This window comes from Galeopterus variegatus, unplaced genomic scaffold (assembly GCF_000696425.1).
Source record: "Galeopterus variegatus unplaced genomic scaffold, G_variegatus-3.0.2 Scaffold1756, whole genome shotgun sequence".
In the NCBI taxonomy this organism is placed as follows: Eukaryota; Metazoa; Chordata; class Mammalia; order Dermoptera; family Cynocephalidae; genus Galeopterus; species Galeopterus variegatus.
In genome coordinates this window covers 437,657-455,643 of record NW_007727867.1, presented here as the reverse complement: position 1 = coordinate 455,643, position 17,987 = coordinate 437,657, and the positions used below count along the sequence as shown (strand labels likewise).

Sequence of the window (17,987 nt, the reverse complement as noted above, 5' to 3'; positions counted from 1 at the left end):
TATAACAAGATTCATTTCAGTAGTGTTTTACTTGTAATTTGAGTGCCTTTTTTCCCTTTGTGACCCATCATACCATGATAAATTACTTAACTAAAATGAGCTACCTCACCTGGGCAGGTTGGAAGTGCTTATGATAAAAAATGCTTGCGTTGTGGGAGTAAAGTTGAGCTAGGTACCTAATTAATGTAGGAGACCTTTAATATTAGAACAGGGAGATGATCAGTCAATCCCAAAAGCTACTTATGGTTGTTAAGGCTGGCTTTTCTAATTTGAAAATCAGCAAGTTGCATTTTTAATTAGTTAGTGATCTTTGCTTCATTAACTATTTATTTCAGTTCTCCTTTGAACTAAGTCATAGGTTTCAGGTCTCCTGCTTGGTTTCATTTGTTCTGCAATTGGGATGTGGTGGTGGGGATTTTAGAACAGGGAGGTGATCACCATTGTTCTTTTGTGAATGGAGAGTGTACTCCTACTTTTAACATATACCATTTTGGACAGTGGGGAGAGATAATTTGTTTTTGATCCTTAGGGATATGATTATTTTCTGAATATATTCTGGAGAAAGCCCAGAGGAAAATGACCTTGGTCCAGTACTTAGTAGTTTTGAAAGTTTGAGCTTGCTTATCCGTTAACTTTATGAGCCTCAGTTTAATCACCTGTAAAAGGGGTATACTACTACTACAGCCATGCTCTAGCCCAATATTTGGTGCATAAAATAACTCAATAAATATAACTGTATTCCCTTTTTCCTCTTCTTCAGTGCCGTGTGAATCAAATGAAACAGTATTATGAGAACATTTTCTAAGTTTTAAAACTCCTTAGAACTAAGCTCTATTGTTTTTATTTTTAAGGATCTGAATTACTACAAACATTCGCTTGGGATTTTTTTTTCCTATTTGTTTTACTTCCTCTTAAATTTAGTAATCCTATTTTCTGGCACCTAATTATTTGTATTTCTATAGCTATTTAAGTCATTCGTGTTAAATCGGTTTTCTGACAAAACTGACATACAACTTGAAAGAAAAAGTAATCTTTATTTATGCCATATGTGGCAATGTTCTTTGGGTCATGGAAACCTGTAGTTATCAAATGGAAACTAAAAACCAGGTGGAAGAGAAAGAGAAAGTCAGCTGCAGGTAGGATAGGACAAGTCTTATCCTTCAGTACAGTTCCACTGCAGTACAATTCTAAGAAAGTAAAAGCAAAGCCAAAGGGAGTCCTCAAATTAAAGTTGCCCAGTCAGAGGAGTCCAGTATCTTCTGGGAGAAGGTTTCTATTAAGTATGCCTGCCATGCTCAGTCACTGGCTGGGAAGCTCGGTTTGGTCCCAGCAAGAGGTTGGTTTTGAGAGGTCAGCAGTTGGGACTGTTGGCCAATGGTGTTTCTTGCAGAGGGAGATCTGAGGCATATTTTCATATTTGCCATCGCAGGCTTCTCAATGATACAGACTGTTTTATGCTACTTTTATACTTTTTCAAGGGCCTAAGTCGGCTGACAGGTACAATATATTTCTTAAAATTTAATTGAATTTTCAGGGACTCTACAAAGGTTGGTGTGGAAAGGTTCTAATGAAGAGTCTTCAAAACGTTCATGGAAAGAGTCATATTGTCTTTTAATTCCATTTTTCCATGAACTTTTTGAAGTACTCTCATACAGTAGTTTTATTGCCTCCTAGATTATTCGAGAAAGAAAAAATGAAGACATATTTGTGGTCCTGAATGTCCTCTTTCTGGTTCAGTAGCTTGAATAGCTTGAGAGGAAGAGAAGTAAAATGATATAAGGTATATTGTGCTTTTTAAGTTTTCTCACCTTTTTTTTTTTTTTACTTAGTGTTTAGCGTTTATATGGTTTCAAATTTTCATATATTTGTGGTAAGTTCAAAAGCAGTGTTTAACATTAAGAGTTGCCCTTTTTACTAGCTTCACTAAAACCTTTGTATTTTTTGTGAGTGGTCAGTTATTTGATATATTTATTTATAACAGCTTTATTGAGATATAATTAATGTACTGTAAATTCACCCTTTTAAAGTACGCAACTCATTGGTTTTAGTGTAGTCACAGAGTTGTGCAACTGTCACCACTATCTAATTCCAGAATATTTTCATCACCTCAAAAAGCAACGTTATGCCCATTAGCAGGTCACTCCCTATCTTTGTCAGTTTTCTGTTGCTTATAATAGAATACCTGAAACTGGGTAATTTATAAAGAAATGAATTTATTTCTCACAGTTTTGAGAGGCTAGGAAGTCCAAGGTCAAGGGGGTGTGTCTGGTGAGGGCCTTCTTGGTGAGGACTCTCTGTAGGGTCCTGAGGCAGAGCAGGACATCATGTAGTAAGAGGGCAAGAGTGTGTGTATGTGCTCATTCAGGTCTCTTTCTCCTCTTATAAAGCTACTAGTGCCACTTCCATGATAACCCATTAACCCATGAATGGATTTGTCTAGCCTTCATGATTCAGTCACCTCCTAAAGGCCACACCTCTCAATACTGCCACATTGGGGATTAAGTTTCAGCACGAGCTTTGGAGGGGACAAACATTCAAACCATAGCACTTCCCATCCTCCCCTCAGGTTCTGGAAATGACTAATTCTACTTTCTGTCTTTATGGATTTGCCCATTCTGGACATTTCATATAAATGGTATAATACAATATATGATCTTTTGTGTGGCTTCCTTAGTTAGAATGTTTTTGAAGTTAATCTTTGTTGTAGCATGTCTCAGTACTTCATTCGTTTTTATGGCTGAATAATATTCCATTGTACGGTTATGTCACATTTTTTTTATCTGTTCATCAGCTGATGAATATCTGGATTGTTTATACTTTTTGCCTGTTATGAATGATGCTTCTATGAACATTTGCTTGTTTTCATTTCTTTTAGGTACATACCCAGGAGTGGAATCACTGGTTCATGTGGTGACTAACATTTTGACTTAACATTCTGCGACTAACATTTTGAGGAAATGTTAACCTGTTTTCCAAAGCAGCTATACCATTTTACAATCCCACAGCAATATATGAATGTTGCAGTTTCTGTATATCCTTGATAACACTTGTTATCAGTTTTTTTATTATATCTATCCTAGTGGATATAATATCTCATTGTCAGCTTGATCAGCTTTTTCTGGTGGCTAACGATGCTGAGCTTCTCTTCATGTTCACATTGGCCATTTGTATGTCTTCTTGGGAGAAATGTCTATTGAAATCCTTTGCCCATTAAAGTTTTTGTTTTAATTTTCAAAATTAAAAATACTATTAGACTTTATTTTTTGAACAGTTCTAGCTTTACAGAAAAATGAGTGGAAAGTAATGGAGAATTCCCACATACACCGTCCTCCTCTGCCCCCCTCTCCAAATTACTGCTATTACTGTTATCTTGCCTTAGTGTAGTGCTTTTGTTACAACTGATGAGCCAATATTTATACATTATTATTTACTAAAGTTCACAGTTTGCATTCTGATTCACTCTTTTTCTGTATGGCTTTGTAATCTGTGGCTTTTGACAAATGTGTAATGACATGTATTCACTATTATAGTATCGTACAGAATAGTTTTGATGTTGTAAAAATCCTGAGCTCCACCTGTTTATCTTTCCCTCCCTCCTAAATCCTTGTTAACCATTGATCTTTTTACTGTTTCTATACTTTTGCCTTTTCTAGAATGTCATAGACTTGGAATCATACAGTATATAGCCTTTTCAGATTTGCTTTTTTCTCTTAGCAATATGCGTTTAATATGCCTGCATGATTTTGTGGCATGATAGCTCATCCCTTTTTAGCACTGAGTAATATTCCATTGTGTGGATGTAGCGTAGTTTGTTTATCCATTCACCTGTTGAAGGGCATCTTGGTTGCTTCCAAGTTTTAGCAATTATGAATAAAGCTGCTCTAAACATTCATTCAGTTTTTTGTGTGGACATAAGTTTTCAACTCATTTAGGTGTAAGTATCGAGTAGCACAATTGCTGGATTGTATGGTAAGAGCATGTTTAGTTTTGCGAGAAACTGCCAAATTGTCTTCCAAAGTGGCTGTGCAAAATAAATTTGTATTCCCACCAGCAGTGAGTGTTTCTGTTGCTCGACATCTTTACCAGCCTTTGATGTTGTCAGTGTTTTGGGTTTTAGCCATTCTAATATGCATGTAGTATATTGAATTATTTTAATTTGCATTTCCCTGATGACAAGATTTTGAGCATCTTTTTTTTTTTTTTTTTTTTTTTTAAAGATGACTGGTAAGGGGATCTTAATCCTTGACTTGGTGTTGTCAGCACCACGCTCAGCCAGTGAGCGAACCGGCCATCCCTATGTGGGATCCGAACCCGGGGCCTTGGTGTTATCAGCACCGCACTCTACCGAGTGAGCCACGGGCCGGCCCTTGAGCATCTTTTTAAATGCTTACTTGCCATCTGTATATATTCTTCGGTGAGGTTTCTGTTCAGGTCTTAGTTTGTTCAAAAATACCATAAACTAGGTGGCTTATAAACAACAGAAATTTATTTCTCACAGTTCTGGTGAGACTGGAAAAGTCCAATATCAAGGCACTGGCATATTCAGTATCTGGTGAGGGCTCTTTCTTGCTGTATCCTCACATGGTAGAAGGGGCAAGGCAGCTGTCTGAGACCTCATAAAGTGATACTAATCCCATAACACAGCCCTTATAACATAATTACTATGCTACTTCCTAATACTGTTAGACTTCTCACTGTGTAACAGAGATGAGAAAAGGATTACTCAAAGCAACATGAATGCGATGAGAAGCCCAAAGGGACTGCACCTCAGCCACTCCTCTGTGAGGAGAAAACTGGTTATAGCCCCATTCAAAGTTAGCTTCTGTTTTTTATTGTAAAGACAAAGAAGTTTCACAAGAAAAATCAGTTGATTAAGTCATTTCAAAAGAACACAAAGACATGGGCAGCATGACAAAAATTATCTATGGTTAGGTATAGCTTAAACAATGGAAACTGGTAACATCAGTAAAATTAACAATGTGACATTCCAAAGTATAATTTGTGAAAAGCTATGTTGGTCAAACTGTGATCATTATCTAAAATATAACCTCTCCTCAAATGATTTAAGCAAAAGTTACATTCTTATGATTAAATCTAAGTATAATTGTCTCTAAAGTTTCCACCAACAGACAGCTTGCCCTTAGCAAACTTTTTTCACATCTTCCCCTTCAGCAATTCTTAAAATCTCTTAACAGGATTGGTATGACAACCACCTGTTAGCTCTAAAATCATTAAAGTATGCAATCCCATACCTAAGCAGCAATTAGAGTTGATTAGAAGGGCTGCCATGCTACCTCATACATACATTACCTAAAAACCCTATTCTAAAAATCAAATGAGAATCAACATATACTTAATTAGAATTGATTAAATGGGCTGTTGCCATGCTACCTGTGGGCTTTTGTCCCCTGACTGGAGACTGTTGACTCATACATGCATTACCTAAAAACTCTATTCTCGGGCCGGCCCGGTGGCGCATTGCTACAGTGCGCCGCTTGGGAGCGCGGTGGTGCTCCTGCTGAGGGTTCGGATCCCACATACAGACCGGCCGCTCACTGGCTGAGCAAGGTGCGGGCGCAACATGGAGGGTTGCGATCCCGTTGCCGGTCCCGGTCCGGTACGGGCGTGACACTGAGGGTTGCGATCCGTTGCTGGTCACGAAAAAGGACAAAAAGGAAAAAAAAATAAAAAATAAAAATAAAAACTCTGTTCTGAAAATCAAATGAGAATCAAGATTTCTAACCCTCTACATAATTCTATCACAATGATGATTAGGTTTCAACATATGAATTGGGGGTGGTGGGTATACAAACGTTCAGATCATAGCAGGTCTCTTGTCTAATTTTAATCCGGTTGTTTTCTTATTGTTGAGTTTTAAGAGTTCTTTGTGTATTTTGGATACCAGTCCTTCATCAGATACGTATTTTGCAAAGATATTCTCTCAATGTGTCACTTGTCTTTTCATTAGTGTCTTCCTCAGAGTGGAAGTTTTTGAATTTTAATGAAGTCTACCTTACCAATTTCTTTCTTTCTTTCTTGGATCATGCTTTTTGTGTTCTATTTAAAAAGTTACCACCAAACCTAAGGACAGCTAGATTTTCTCCTGTTATCTTCTGGGAGTTTTATGGTTGTGCATTTTACTTTTAGGTCTATGATCCATTTTGAGTTAATTTTTGTGAAAGGTGTAAGATCTCTGCCTAGTTTCATTTCTTTAGATGTGCCTGTACAGTTGTTCCAGCACTATTTGCTGAAAAGACTATTCTTTTTGCATTGAAATGCCTTTGTTCCTTTGTCAAAGTTCAGGTGACTATATTTGTGTGCTATTTCTGGGCTGTCTGTTCAGTTCCAATAATCTGTCTGTCTGTTCTTTCATCTGAACCACACTGACTTTATGTAACTTTACAGTAAGCCTTGAAGTTTCGTAATGTCAGTCTGCTGACTGATCTTCAGCATTGTTGGCTATTTTGGATCTTTTGCCTAGAATTCTGTGTATACTTTGGAATCAGTTTGTTGATATCCACAAAATAACTTTCTGGGATTTTGATTGGGATTGTGTTGCATTTACACATCAAGTTGGGAAAAACTGGCATCTTATCCATATACATGAAGTAAGTTTCCATTTATTTAGACTTTCTTTGATTTCTTTCATTAGAGTTTTGAAGTTTTTGTACATATTTTTGTTAGATTTATACATAGGTGTTTCATTTTGGGGGGATGCTAATGTAAATTGTAATGTAAATTGTTTTTAATTTTAATTCCAGTTTATTCCCGGTATGTAATAAAGCACTTGACTTTTGTACATTAATCTTGTATCCTGCAACCTTGCTATAATTGCTATTAGGAGGTTTTTTTGTTGTTGTTGATTCTTTGAGATTTTCTTCATGGACAGACATGTCATTTGTGAACAAAGACTTTCTCCCCCCCCCCCTTTTTTGGTCTTTTTGCATCTTATACAGTGTTTAGCAGGAGTGATCAGAGGGGACATTTTTTGTCTCATTCCTGATCTTAGTGGGTAAACATCTAGTTTCTAACCATTCAGTGTGATGTTAGCTGTAGATGTTCTTTATCAAGTTCAGGAAGTTTTCCTCTATTCCTAGTTTGCTAAGAGTTTTTATCATGAATGTCTTTTCAATTTTGTCTAATACTTTTTCTACATCTATACATATAATTAGATGGTTTTTCTTCTTTAGCCTGTTGATGTGATGTGGTGGACTATATTAATTAATGTTAAACCAGCCTTGCAAACTTGGAATAAATCCTGTTTGTTATAGTGTATAATTCTTTATATACATTGTTGGATTCAATTCATTAATATTTGTTGTGGATTTTTGTGTCTTTGTTTATGAGAGATATTGGTCTTTAGTTCTCTTTTTTGGTAATGTCTTTGGTTTGGAGTTAATTTCTGTGTATTGTATAAGGAAGGGGTCCTAGCTTCAGTCTTTTGCAGGTAGATATCCAGTTGTCCAGGCTCTTTTTGTTGAAAATCTTATTCTTTTCCAATTTAATTGTCTTGGCACTCTTGTTAAAATCTGTTGACTGTAAATGTAAGCATTTCTGGACTCTCAGTTCTATCCATTGATTTGTGTGACAATCCTTATGCCAGTACCACACTCTTGATTGCTTTATTTTAGCTTTGTAGAAAGATATGAAGTATGAGTCCTCCAATTTTTTTCTTCTTTATCAAGATTATTTAGTCTATTCTGAGTCCTTTGCATTTCTTCTATGTGAATGGTAGGATCATCTTGTCAATATCTTCAAATAAAAGGCAGCTGAAATTTCAGTAGGATGCATTGAATCTGTAGATCAACTTTGGGAATATTGTCATCTTAACTATATTATAATCCATGGACATGGAATGTTTTTCCCTTTATTTTTGTCTTTCTGTGATGTTTTGTAGTTTTCAGTGTGTAAGTCTTATATTCTTTTGTTAAATTTATTCCTAAGTATTTTATTCTTTTTGATGGTATTTGGAATTTTCCCCCCTTAATTTCATTTGCATAGTGTTCTTTGCTAGTGCCTCATTATATTAACACCTTTTCAGTATATAATTTGAGGTTTATTTTTATAGGTTAAGTTTTATAAGTGGTCATCCTAAGATAAAAGATCCATTAGCCAGATAGGGAATGGTAGTAGAATATAGCTATTCCTGAACTCTGGGGTGTAATTTCTGTTTTGCTGTAAATTACTTGAAAAAGACTTCACTGTTAACCCCCACCTAGTCTCTCTGGTTCCTAAATGTGCTTGGTTCCTGAAGGTACTTGTCTGTGGCTCTTTGTCACTGTATTAGTTTCTCATTTTCTTAATGCTCCCAGTATATTGAAATTGGATTAGTCATTTTACCTCTCTGAATTTATTTCCTCTAGGTAAGGTGGGAAGAAATATTCAATACTTTTTCTTCTTTTTTAGGGTAAATGTTTATTACTATAAGCTTCCTTCTTAGTACTGTTTTTGCTCTACCCCATAGGTTGTGTGTGTGGGGGGGTGTGGGGGTGGGTGGGTGTGGGTGTGGTGTGGCTGGCCAGTACAGGAGTCTGAACGCTTGACCTTGGTGTTATTTGTAACACTTTGCTCTATCTATCCCATAAGTTTTGGTGTGTGGTGTTTTTTATTTTCATTTCTATTGAAATACTTTCTAATTTACTTTTTGAGTTCTTTTGTTGTTGGTGGTGGTGGTGCTGATTTATTTATTTTTAAAAGAATTTAATTTTTAACTGAAGCATATTGATTGTACATATTTATGGGGTACAGAGTTATATTTCAGTACATGTGTACATTGTGTGATGGTCAAATCAGGGTAGTTAGCATATTCATCATCACAAAGATTTATAATTTTTGATGACAAGAACATTTGCGCTACTCTGTTTTCAGTTCTTTGACATAGCTGTTGTTTGAGTGTGTTGTTTAGTTCCCATGTGTTGGTGAGTTTCCCCTGATTTCCTTTTGTATTGGTTTCTTTTCCTCTGTCCGCTTACATGGTAGTATTCTCCAGGATCCTTTCTTTAATATCTCATCTTTTGAGGGGCTTGATATACTATCTAGGTTCTACTTTCTGAGCTTTTACTTTTTAGTGTCCTTTATAGACTTTTCTGCTGCTGGGGAGTCTGGCAACTTCTTTTATTTTACAGGCAATTTTATATACTCTTGTGGCTTCAAGAACCACCCAGATCTCTTGCTAGAGGATGAGATGAACATATCAGATTGCTTTCTGGACCTTTCCACTTCAGTGCCCCTCGGTCATTTCAAACGGAATGCATCCCAAATGGAATTCATTGCCTCATGCTTCCAAAACAGCTTCCTAGGCCAGTGAACTCTACTGCTATAATAGTCATGTCAGTCAGAAGCCTGATAGTTATCACTTTCCTGCTTCCATTTACCAATCTAATAGCAGTAGGTGATCAAATAACTGTTGATTTTTGCCCCTCAGACCCATTTTCTTCCTTCCATTTTCATGGTTTCTACCTCAGTGCTGGTCCTAGTTTTATTCTTCCTCAAGAATAGTCACTTTTTTTCATAGCCAGTGATCTTCACAAAACAAATCTCTTGCTTAAAACACATTAGTGGTTCTTTATAGCTTGTAATACTTAAACTCTTTAGCCCTGTATTTAAGACTTTCCACCTGACTCCTTTCCAGAATTTTATAAAGTAATAAGCAAATTTTTCTTAGCTCCTGTCCTCACTTATCTATAGCACTTTCAAAGTGAGCTAGATTTAATCACGTTGTGTTGTAGTCGTTGGTTTGCTTACCCATTAGAATTTGAGACTTTAAGAAGACACAACAATCACAACAATTTCTTGAACATGTTGAGACAAGTGAACAGATATGATGTGAGAGGGGAGGGGAGAGAGGGAGGGGGGAAGGAGGAACGGGTAAAGGGTCATGAAAATCAACTACAATGTATATTGAGAAGTTAAAATAGAAAAAAAAAAAAGAATGTGAAACTTGAAGGACTATGAATTTTTGTACGCTCATGGCTCCAGTTCTGACAAATGGTGGGCTTCATAATATTTGTTGTACACATGGAGTTATTTTGAGTTGATTTCTTTAGCTAACTGTAGGGTCTTTTGGGGAAACTAAATTTAGTGTGGAATCAAAGATTTAGAGATGCATTAAGTGCTTTTTCAGTCCTGGTGCAATTACTAATTGTGGATAATAAAACTTTGGATAACCCTCATTTTTTGCAGAGATGTATTTTGGGAAAATATTCATTAAAGCAAAACCTTTGAAGGGCTGGCCAGGTAGCTCAGTTGATTAGTGTTGGTGACACCAAGGTCAAGGTTTGAGATCCCTGTACTGGCCAGCATCCAAAAAAAAAAAGAAAGGGCAAAACCTTTGAAGTGAATCCTATTTTATGAAGTAGAACTTTCTATGGTAGGGGAAGGGATCTCCTGATAGAATGAACTTTGGTGAAGAATAAAACATGATAGACAGCCATGTGCTGCCTACCATACACCTACAGTATTAAGCTTGCTGGTTGTTTTTTCACCTAAAACTTCAGTTTTCTATATTGAACTTCACATAATGGTATATAATGTATCCTTCCAGGAATCCCTTGACTCCATGCTTTTTCAAGAGTTCTTCTTTTTAAAGTGTGAGGTGTGAGAGGTAAAAATGAACAAAAGCCTCTGTGTAGGCTTTAGAGGTGTAAATATGTTAATAATTATTGGTTAAAACAAAAGGGTAATTTTTTCTTTAAGTGCACCTTTCAGGTTTTCTTATGCTTGTGTGATATTTATTTCATCTTGGGTAGTCATTTTGTTTTTTATGTAAGATGGGAATGATTAGTAAGAATCTAGTTTAAATGTATTCTTTTTTCTATATTGGAAAATAATGCCTTTATAGACAATCCATTTACCACAATGGATTTCAAATTTTTAGCTACGAGCAGATAGTAAGAAATATATTCTATATTGCAACCCTGTTCGTAGAAAAGTAACTAAAACAAGTTTCATGAGAAAAGTTCTTACTCTACTGTGTGTAAAGTTCAGTGCTGTGCTGTGCTATGCTATGCTATTTGTAGTGGATTGAATTATGTCCCCCCCAAACTCCCTGAAGCTTGAATTGTGTCCCCCAAGTTTTATGTATTAGAAACACTGTTACTGTTAAGAGGGTGGGAAATCCTATTATGGTAATTGAAAGGTGGAGCCTTGAAGAGGTGATTGGATTGTAGGACCGTGCAGTAGTGAATGGATTAAAAATGGTGGCCAGGGTCTTGGTTCTGAGGGCTTTTAAAAAGGAGAGGCTGTCTCTCTCTCTGCTTCCACCACCTTGCAATGTGAGACCCCTTGGTCACTGTCACCACCACCAAATGGACTTGGGACTTCCCAGCCTCAGAAACTGTAAACAATAAATTTCATTTTCTTTATAAATCACCAGTTCCAAGATTTTTGTTATAAGCAACACAAAACGGACTAATACACTATTCTGTTCTATTCTTCGCTATTCTATTCTCCTTCCCCACGCTTAGCAGTGCTGATTAGCTGGAACCCATAGTTTGGAAAATATGGGTCTACAGCAAGTTGGATGGTAGAAGCAATTACAAATATAGGGAATTTATTTAGTCAAAGACAAAATAACCTGCTTTGAGAGCTTTGTGGGTGACACAGAAAGATACAAAATTTAACTTTTGTTCTTAAGGCACTCATAGTAAGTTGGTTGGGCAAGGAGTGTGTGTGAGTGTGTGTGTGTGAACTATAATGTAATACCTGATTTCTGTAAGCTACTTTTGAAAAGCACTCTTTTATGTTACACCATTGAGCTCTCTTAAGAATAAAACCAAGAGAATATAAATTCCAAAATATTTATAAGTGCTGCAGAAAAAGATCAGTGTGAGCTGGAGCAGCTGAGGATGTCTCGTGAAAGAGGTGGGCGTTAAGTAGGAACTTAAAGGATGGGTAGAATGTATATAGGTGGGAAGGTGAGTCAAGACATCAGTGGCTTAGAATTGGTAATGAAACAATATATTCAGGAAGAATGAGAAGCAAGATCTAGCAATAATATAGAGTTCATATTGGTCATGAGTGGAAGATGTAAGTAAGCTGATAAGGAGCCAGATTACAAAGTGATTGTGACTTTATCTTGTAGGAAATGGGTCTCTCTCTCTGCCTCTCTCCCCGTTCCCCCTCTTTCTCTCTCAAAATCTATTTTATCTGTTAATAATATTGCCATTCCACCTCTCTTTTGTTACTATTTATTTTGCATGAAAAATCTGTTTTTATCTTTTTACTTTCAACCTATTTGTGTCTTTGAGTATAAAGTGTATCTCCTGTAGATAGAATATAGTTGCAGCTTTCTTTTTTTATCCTGTCTGACAATCTCTGCCTTTTGACTGTATGCCTAGTTCATTCACATTTTATGTAGTGTGTAATATGGTTGGAATTACCTGTGCCATTTTGGTTTTTGTTTTCTATGTCTCTCATGTCATTTTTGTTCCTCCTTTCTCATTTACTGTCTTCTTTTGTGTTGAACAAATATTTTTTAGAGTACTATCTTAGATCTGATGTTGATTTGTACCCTTTAAAAAACTACCTTCTTAATGGTTGCTCTAAGGATTACAATTTGCATTTCAATTTATCACAGTCTACTTCAGGTTAATACTGACTTTATTCTAGTAAAATATAGTACCTTTGCTCTAATATACCTTCATTTTCTCTCCCCTCCTTTGTGCTGTTATTATCATATGTATTACATCAGTTTATGTTATGTCTATTGATGTTATAAACCCAACAATAAACTGTTGTTATTTCTTATATCTTCTGCCTTTTGATGAATTAGGAGAAGGAAATAAAAAATATATTTATATAGTCATTTATATTTTCTCGTTTTTATTTAACATTTCTGGTGCTCTTTATTTTTCCTTGTGGATTCAGATTAACATCTGGTATCATTCATTTCCTTTCAACCTGAGGGACTTGTTTTAGTATTTTCAGGTCTTCTACTTCAGAATATTTTTCTTTTTTTTTTTTTTTTAAATTTGAGAATGTCTTCATTTTTCCTTTCATGTTTGAAGAATAGTTTTGTTGTAAATAGCATTCTTAGTTGACAATTGTTTCTTTTTTCTTTCAGTGCTTTGAATATTTTTTTTTTACTGCCTTCTGGCCTCCAATTTTTTCCTGATGATTAGTCAGCCATTAACCACATTGTTTTTTTTCTCATGTATGTGATGAGTCATTTCTCTGTAACTACTCTCATGATTATTCTTTGTGGCTTCAGATTGAAAGTGATGTGCCTAGTTGTGGATCTCTGTTTTTATTGCATTTGGGGTTCATTGAACTTCATGGTTTGGTAGATTAGTATTTTTCATCAAATTTGGGATGTTTTCAGCCATTGTTTCTTCAAACTTTTTTTTTCCTTTCTCTTTTTCCAATACAGCCTTTACACATATGTTGGTATGTGTAAGGGGTCTTTGAGGCTCTGTTCATTTTTCTGCAATCTTTTTTTTCCTGTTTGTTCTTTCTGTTGGATAATTTCTGTTTCTGTTTTCAAGTTCACTGATTTTTTTTTATGCCATCTCAAATATTTTCTTGAGCCCATAGTGAAGCTTTCATTTTTATTATATACATTTCAACTCTAGTTAATTTACACATTTTAAAAGTTAATATTTGTTGTGTAATTGTTATCATATGGTTCTTTAATTTTTTAAATATGGTTTCCTTTAATTCTTTCACCTTAATTATAATAGCTGCTTTGTATTCTTTGTCTGCTGAATCCAACAGCTGCATCTACCCAGAGTGAACTTCTGTTGACTCCTTTTTTTTTCTTTTAATCTGAGTATTAGTCAACATTTCCTATTGCTTGCATGTCTCACAGTTTTTTAAAAAACTGAACATTTTAGGTAATATATTGTAACAACTCTGGGCTCTGAATTTTTTTTTTTAAACCTCCTGAGGTGGTTTTATGGGGGGTATTATTTTGGGGGGAGGTAACTTATCTAGATGTAATCTCTGTAGAATCTTTCTCCTCAACAGGTAGAAGCTGTTGAATTCTGTGTTAAAATTTTAATTCTAATTTTCATTTTTTAGCCTGATTTCATAGGGGTTGACCCTTTGTCTACACAGCTTAGTGGTCAGACAGATATTGGTTAGAGATTGTGCTCAAACATCTTGATTATGAGCCTTCTATGAGCTTATTTAGGCCCTCTATGCCTCCCTCACTTCCAGAATCTCCCTGTTAAATTTCTGAGTGTCTTGCCAGTCTGTCTTTTTCCTCAGCCTCAGTGTAGCAGAACTGTGGGCTTTTCTCCATTTTTTCCTATCAAATTTGCTATTTTTACTGCCAGTGCCATGGGGCGCATAGTTTTTTGCTCTCTGGCCTACATGATGGTAAACCCTCTCTGGAAGCAAAATTCCTGGTTTTACCAACCTGCTCTGGTAAAACTACCTGACTGACTGAGTTGGGTGGCAGTGAGGGGATGGTAGCCCCTGGCAAGAAGGCTACTTTCCCCCAGCTGTAGTGTCTAGCAGCTTTTTGTGAATAAATGCTTCTCATTTGTTGTTGCCTTTGATCAGTTTACAGAGCCCTGAAATGCTCTACAATGTAGTTCAGCTTTATAGGTGATTTGTGGAGGGGGAATGTGGATTAGCTGATCTCTTCATTGCACCATAGCTGGAAATCTCTCCTCTTGTTAAACTTTCTAACCCCTTTGTGCCCTGTGCCTCCTACATCCACTTTAATTTAATCTAATCAGGTTTTTCACTACTGTTGTACCGAAACTGCTCTTGTCAGAGTCACCAACTCCTGCATTTGCCATATCAATCGTCAGTTTTCTGTTTTTGTCCTAGTCTCTCAGCAGCTGTTGACATAAATGGTCACTCACTTTTTCTTTCCTTCTTTTTTTTTTTGACGGCTGACTGGTACTGGGAAGCAAACCCTTGACCTTCGTGTTACAAGGTTGTGCTGTAATCAGCTAAGCTAACCAGCCAGCCTGGTCACTCACTTTTTCTGAAAACTCTTTCTTTACTTGGCTTCTAAGATTCTCTCCAGTTTTTCCTTCTACTTCATTAACTATTCTACTCTATTTACTTCTTTTCATTTCATGATTTTTTTTTTCCCTGTATGAATTTCTTCCCTAGGGAATACCGTCAGGTCCTCTTGTTTTAAATTCCTTTTGTGCAGATGACCCCTAAATGCATCTTTCCAGCCCCAGCTCTCAACCTCACTTGGATGTCTAATAAGGATTTCAAACTTAATAGATGGAAAAGAGAAGTCTTCATCTATTTTCTCCTTTAAAGTTATTCTCTTCAACTTTTGAAATGCTCTTTTGAAAAAATAAATGAGATTTTGTCATTTCCTTGGTCAAAGTTTACATTTATACAATATTGCCACTGCCTACTTCTGAACTTATCTCCTACCTCTCTCCCCTTATTCAGAATGATGCAATCACATTATTCTTCTGGCTGTTGCTAGAATATGCCAAACTCATCTCTAGGTATTTACATCTGCAGTTCCCTATGACCACAGTGCCCTTCCCTCTGATCTTCACATGATTCTCATCTTCGTATCAATTAGGGTTTTGTTTAGATTTTACCTACTTTATAGGTCTTCTCCGACTTCTTATCAAAATATAGCCCCTTCTCACTATCATGTTCTATCTTCTTACTTTGCATGAACATATATTATTTATTCTTCCCTCTTCTCCATAGACTGTAAGTTTCATGAGAGTAAGAACTTTGTTAGTCTTGTTTATTGCCATATCCTTACCACTGAACAGTGCCTGGCACAGAATAGGTATGCTATATTTGTAGAATAACAGCGTTTCCTATAGAATTGGTATGTCATTATCACTAATAAAGAATGACTTAAGTAAAAATGGCTAGGATTGGAATTGTTGTGTATTTAAGTGCATCTCAGGCATTAAACTTTGCCTAACATTGGCTTGAATAAGTCTTAAAAAATTGCTCTATGAAATTTATATTTTGGATCTTTTAGGTTATTTTAAAATGAGGAAATTTAAGCCTCCTTTCTAAAGGAATAAAATATGAACAGAAAAGAAAGGTAAATGAATATTTAGGTCTCGTACTTGCTTCACTTATATATTCTTATTTTTTTATGACTGGTAAGAGGATCACAACCCTTGGCACAGTGTGGTCAGCACCACGCTCAGCCAGTGAGCGCATCGGCCATCCCTATATAGGATCTGAACCTGCGGCCTCAGTGCTCCCAGCGCCGCACTCTCTCGAGTGAGACAAGGGGCCGGCCCACTTATATATTCTTTTTGATCAAAGGTAGTATCCACAGTCTTAGAGAGAACTTCTCTTATCGGGGAATGTAATAGTTCTGTTATTTTGGTTAATTAGCCTGGAAAAATAATTTATTTTAACATAGTTGGCTATGTTAAAAAACAATCAATCTTAAAAACTGTATATCATGAGAGGAGTAAGTTTTGGCTTTACTAGCAGATCTCTCACAAAGCTAGTTACCTAAATGTGAATTGGCCAAGTATAGAAATACCTTCAGAAATAGTTTTAATTTGGAATGGAAATGGACACAGTTTTGAAATTGGTAAGTTTTCTGTATCCTCTCTGCAACAGTCAGAACTTGAGTCTGATATCTATTATTATCTTTGTAAACACAATTGTACTGTTTTTCTGTTCGTTGCTTGTCTTATAAGAATTTTATAATAGTAATAGAATGAAAGATTGATGTCTTGTAAAGGAGTTATAAATATCACTGTATATATGAGCCCAGGCTCTGAAGGTCAGTTTAAAGGAACATTCGCTTATCTCTGCTCCTGTGTTCTAAGAACTGGAGGCCACCCTCCTCTAGGATAGGCTCCTTGGCCCCTTTGCATCCCTAACCCCCTCTTTTTTGGTCTCTCTTCTGACCATAACACCATTTACCTTCCAGATTCCCACGTGCATTCTTCATGTTTTGTAGTGCTTCTAAGTCATTGTTTTAAGTAAAACTTTACTTTCTGGCACATAGTTGGTATTTTGGTATTCTGTGTTTTGTAATTTGGCCTTTACTAACTGGATTTCTGACAGTCAAGTATATTGTTGGAATATATCTTCTTTGTTAATATATAATCTATTCAAATTTACTACCTCGAAATTTATGGTGTCAAAAAATCAGCATATTATTTAGCATTTTCTTTTCATAAAGAATGAGCATAACTTTGAAACTTCCCAAAGAGAAAATTATTTGGATACAGTCTGCCAAGACTGCAATTTCTACTATGCCATGTTTTAACTCTTTCTAAAACTTAGCAACTGAGCCCTTTTCATGGGGTTAACTCTTAGTTTTTTTTTCCATTGTGTCTTAGAAGACTATAGGATTGTTAGAGCTTTCTTTGACCCCAAAATCATTTGTTTGGTGAGAAATTTGATTTTTTTATTATTATTATAGTTGCAAAAAATTACACAGCTCATTTCAGGTGTCTCTTATGTACTATAGACCAGTGTGCTTCTCAAACTATTTCTGGTAAAGTACCAATTTTTACAGTTTCCAATTCATCAAAGACTGATATTTTTGTAAAGTAGAATATAAATGAAATACTAGAAAGGTGAAATTTAAAAAAATACAAAATATGGTTTCCAGTTCTTATCAGATTCATAGCTATAAATCATTCTGTCAAACTGCTATAAAAGATTCCAAATTCTCTCAAATTCTATATTTATCTTATTGTGGAGCAGTAACAAATAATTCCATGGACTAGTATCATAGTTTGTAGATCAGAACTGGTGTGCAGAGTGTATTTTTAGTAACATATGTAGCCTGCTGTTTGTAGTGTTTACTATTATTTTAGAAGTGTTTTGGTCAATATGATGAATAGCTGTTATCCTTTAAAAATATTTGTATATGTTTCCTTTTCAGAACCGAGAACTCCAGATCATGAGAAAGCTAGATCATTGTAACATAGTCCGATTGCGTTATTTCTTCTACTCAAGCGGTGAGAAGGTAAGTCTGACAGAAAGTGTGTGCTGAATATTGAGATAAATTTGTTATTCTTATAGAAATAACCCCAGCCCTCCTCAGTGAGATAGTTTTGCTA

The 17,987-nt window shown here is 35.8% G+C and overlaps 1 protein-coding gene across 2 annotated transcripts in view; it reads left to right on the top strand.

The window, feature by feature from the left end:
• GSK3B (glycogen synthase kinase 3 beta) overlaps positions 1 to 17,987 on the top strand; it is a 223,657-nt gene that overhangs the window by 79,483 nt on the left and 126,187 nt on the right. For both annotated transcript variants that reach the window (XM_008578782.1, XM_008578780.1), the window contains exon 3: positions 17,810 to 17,893. In XM_008578782.1, coding sequence (XP_008577004.1) covers positions 17,810 to 17,893 — 84 coding nt within the window. The remainder of the gene's footprint in view (positions 1 to 17,809; positions 17,894 to 17,987) is intronic.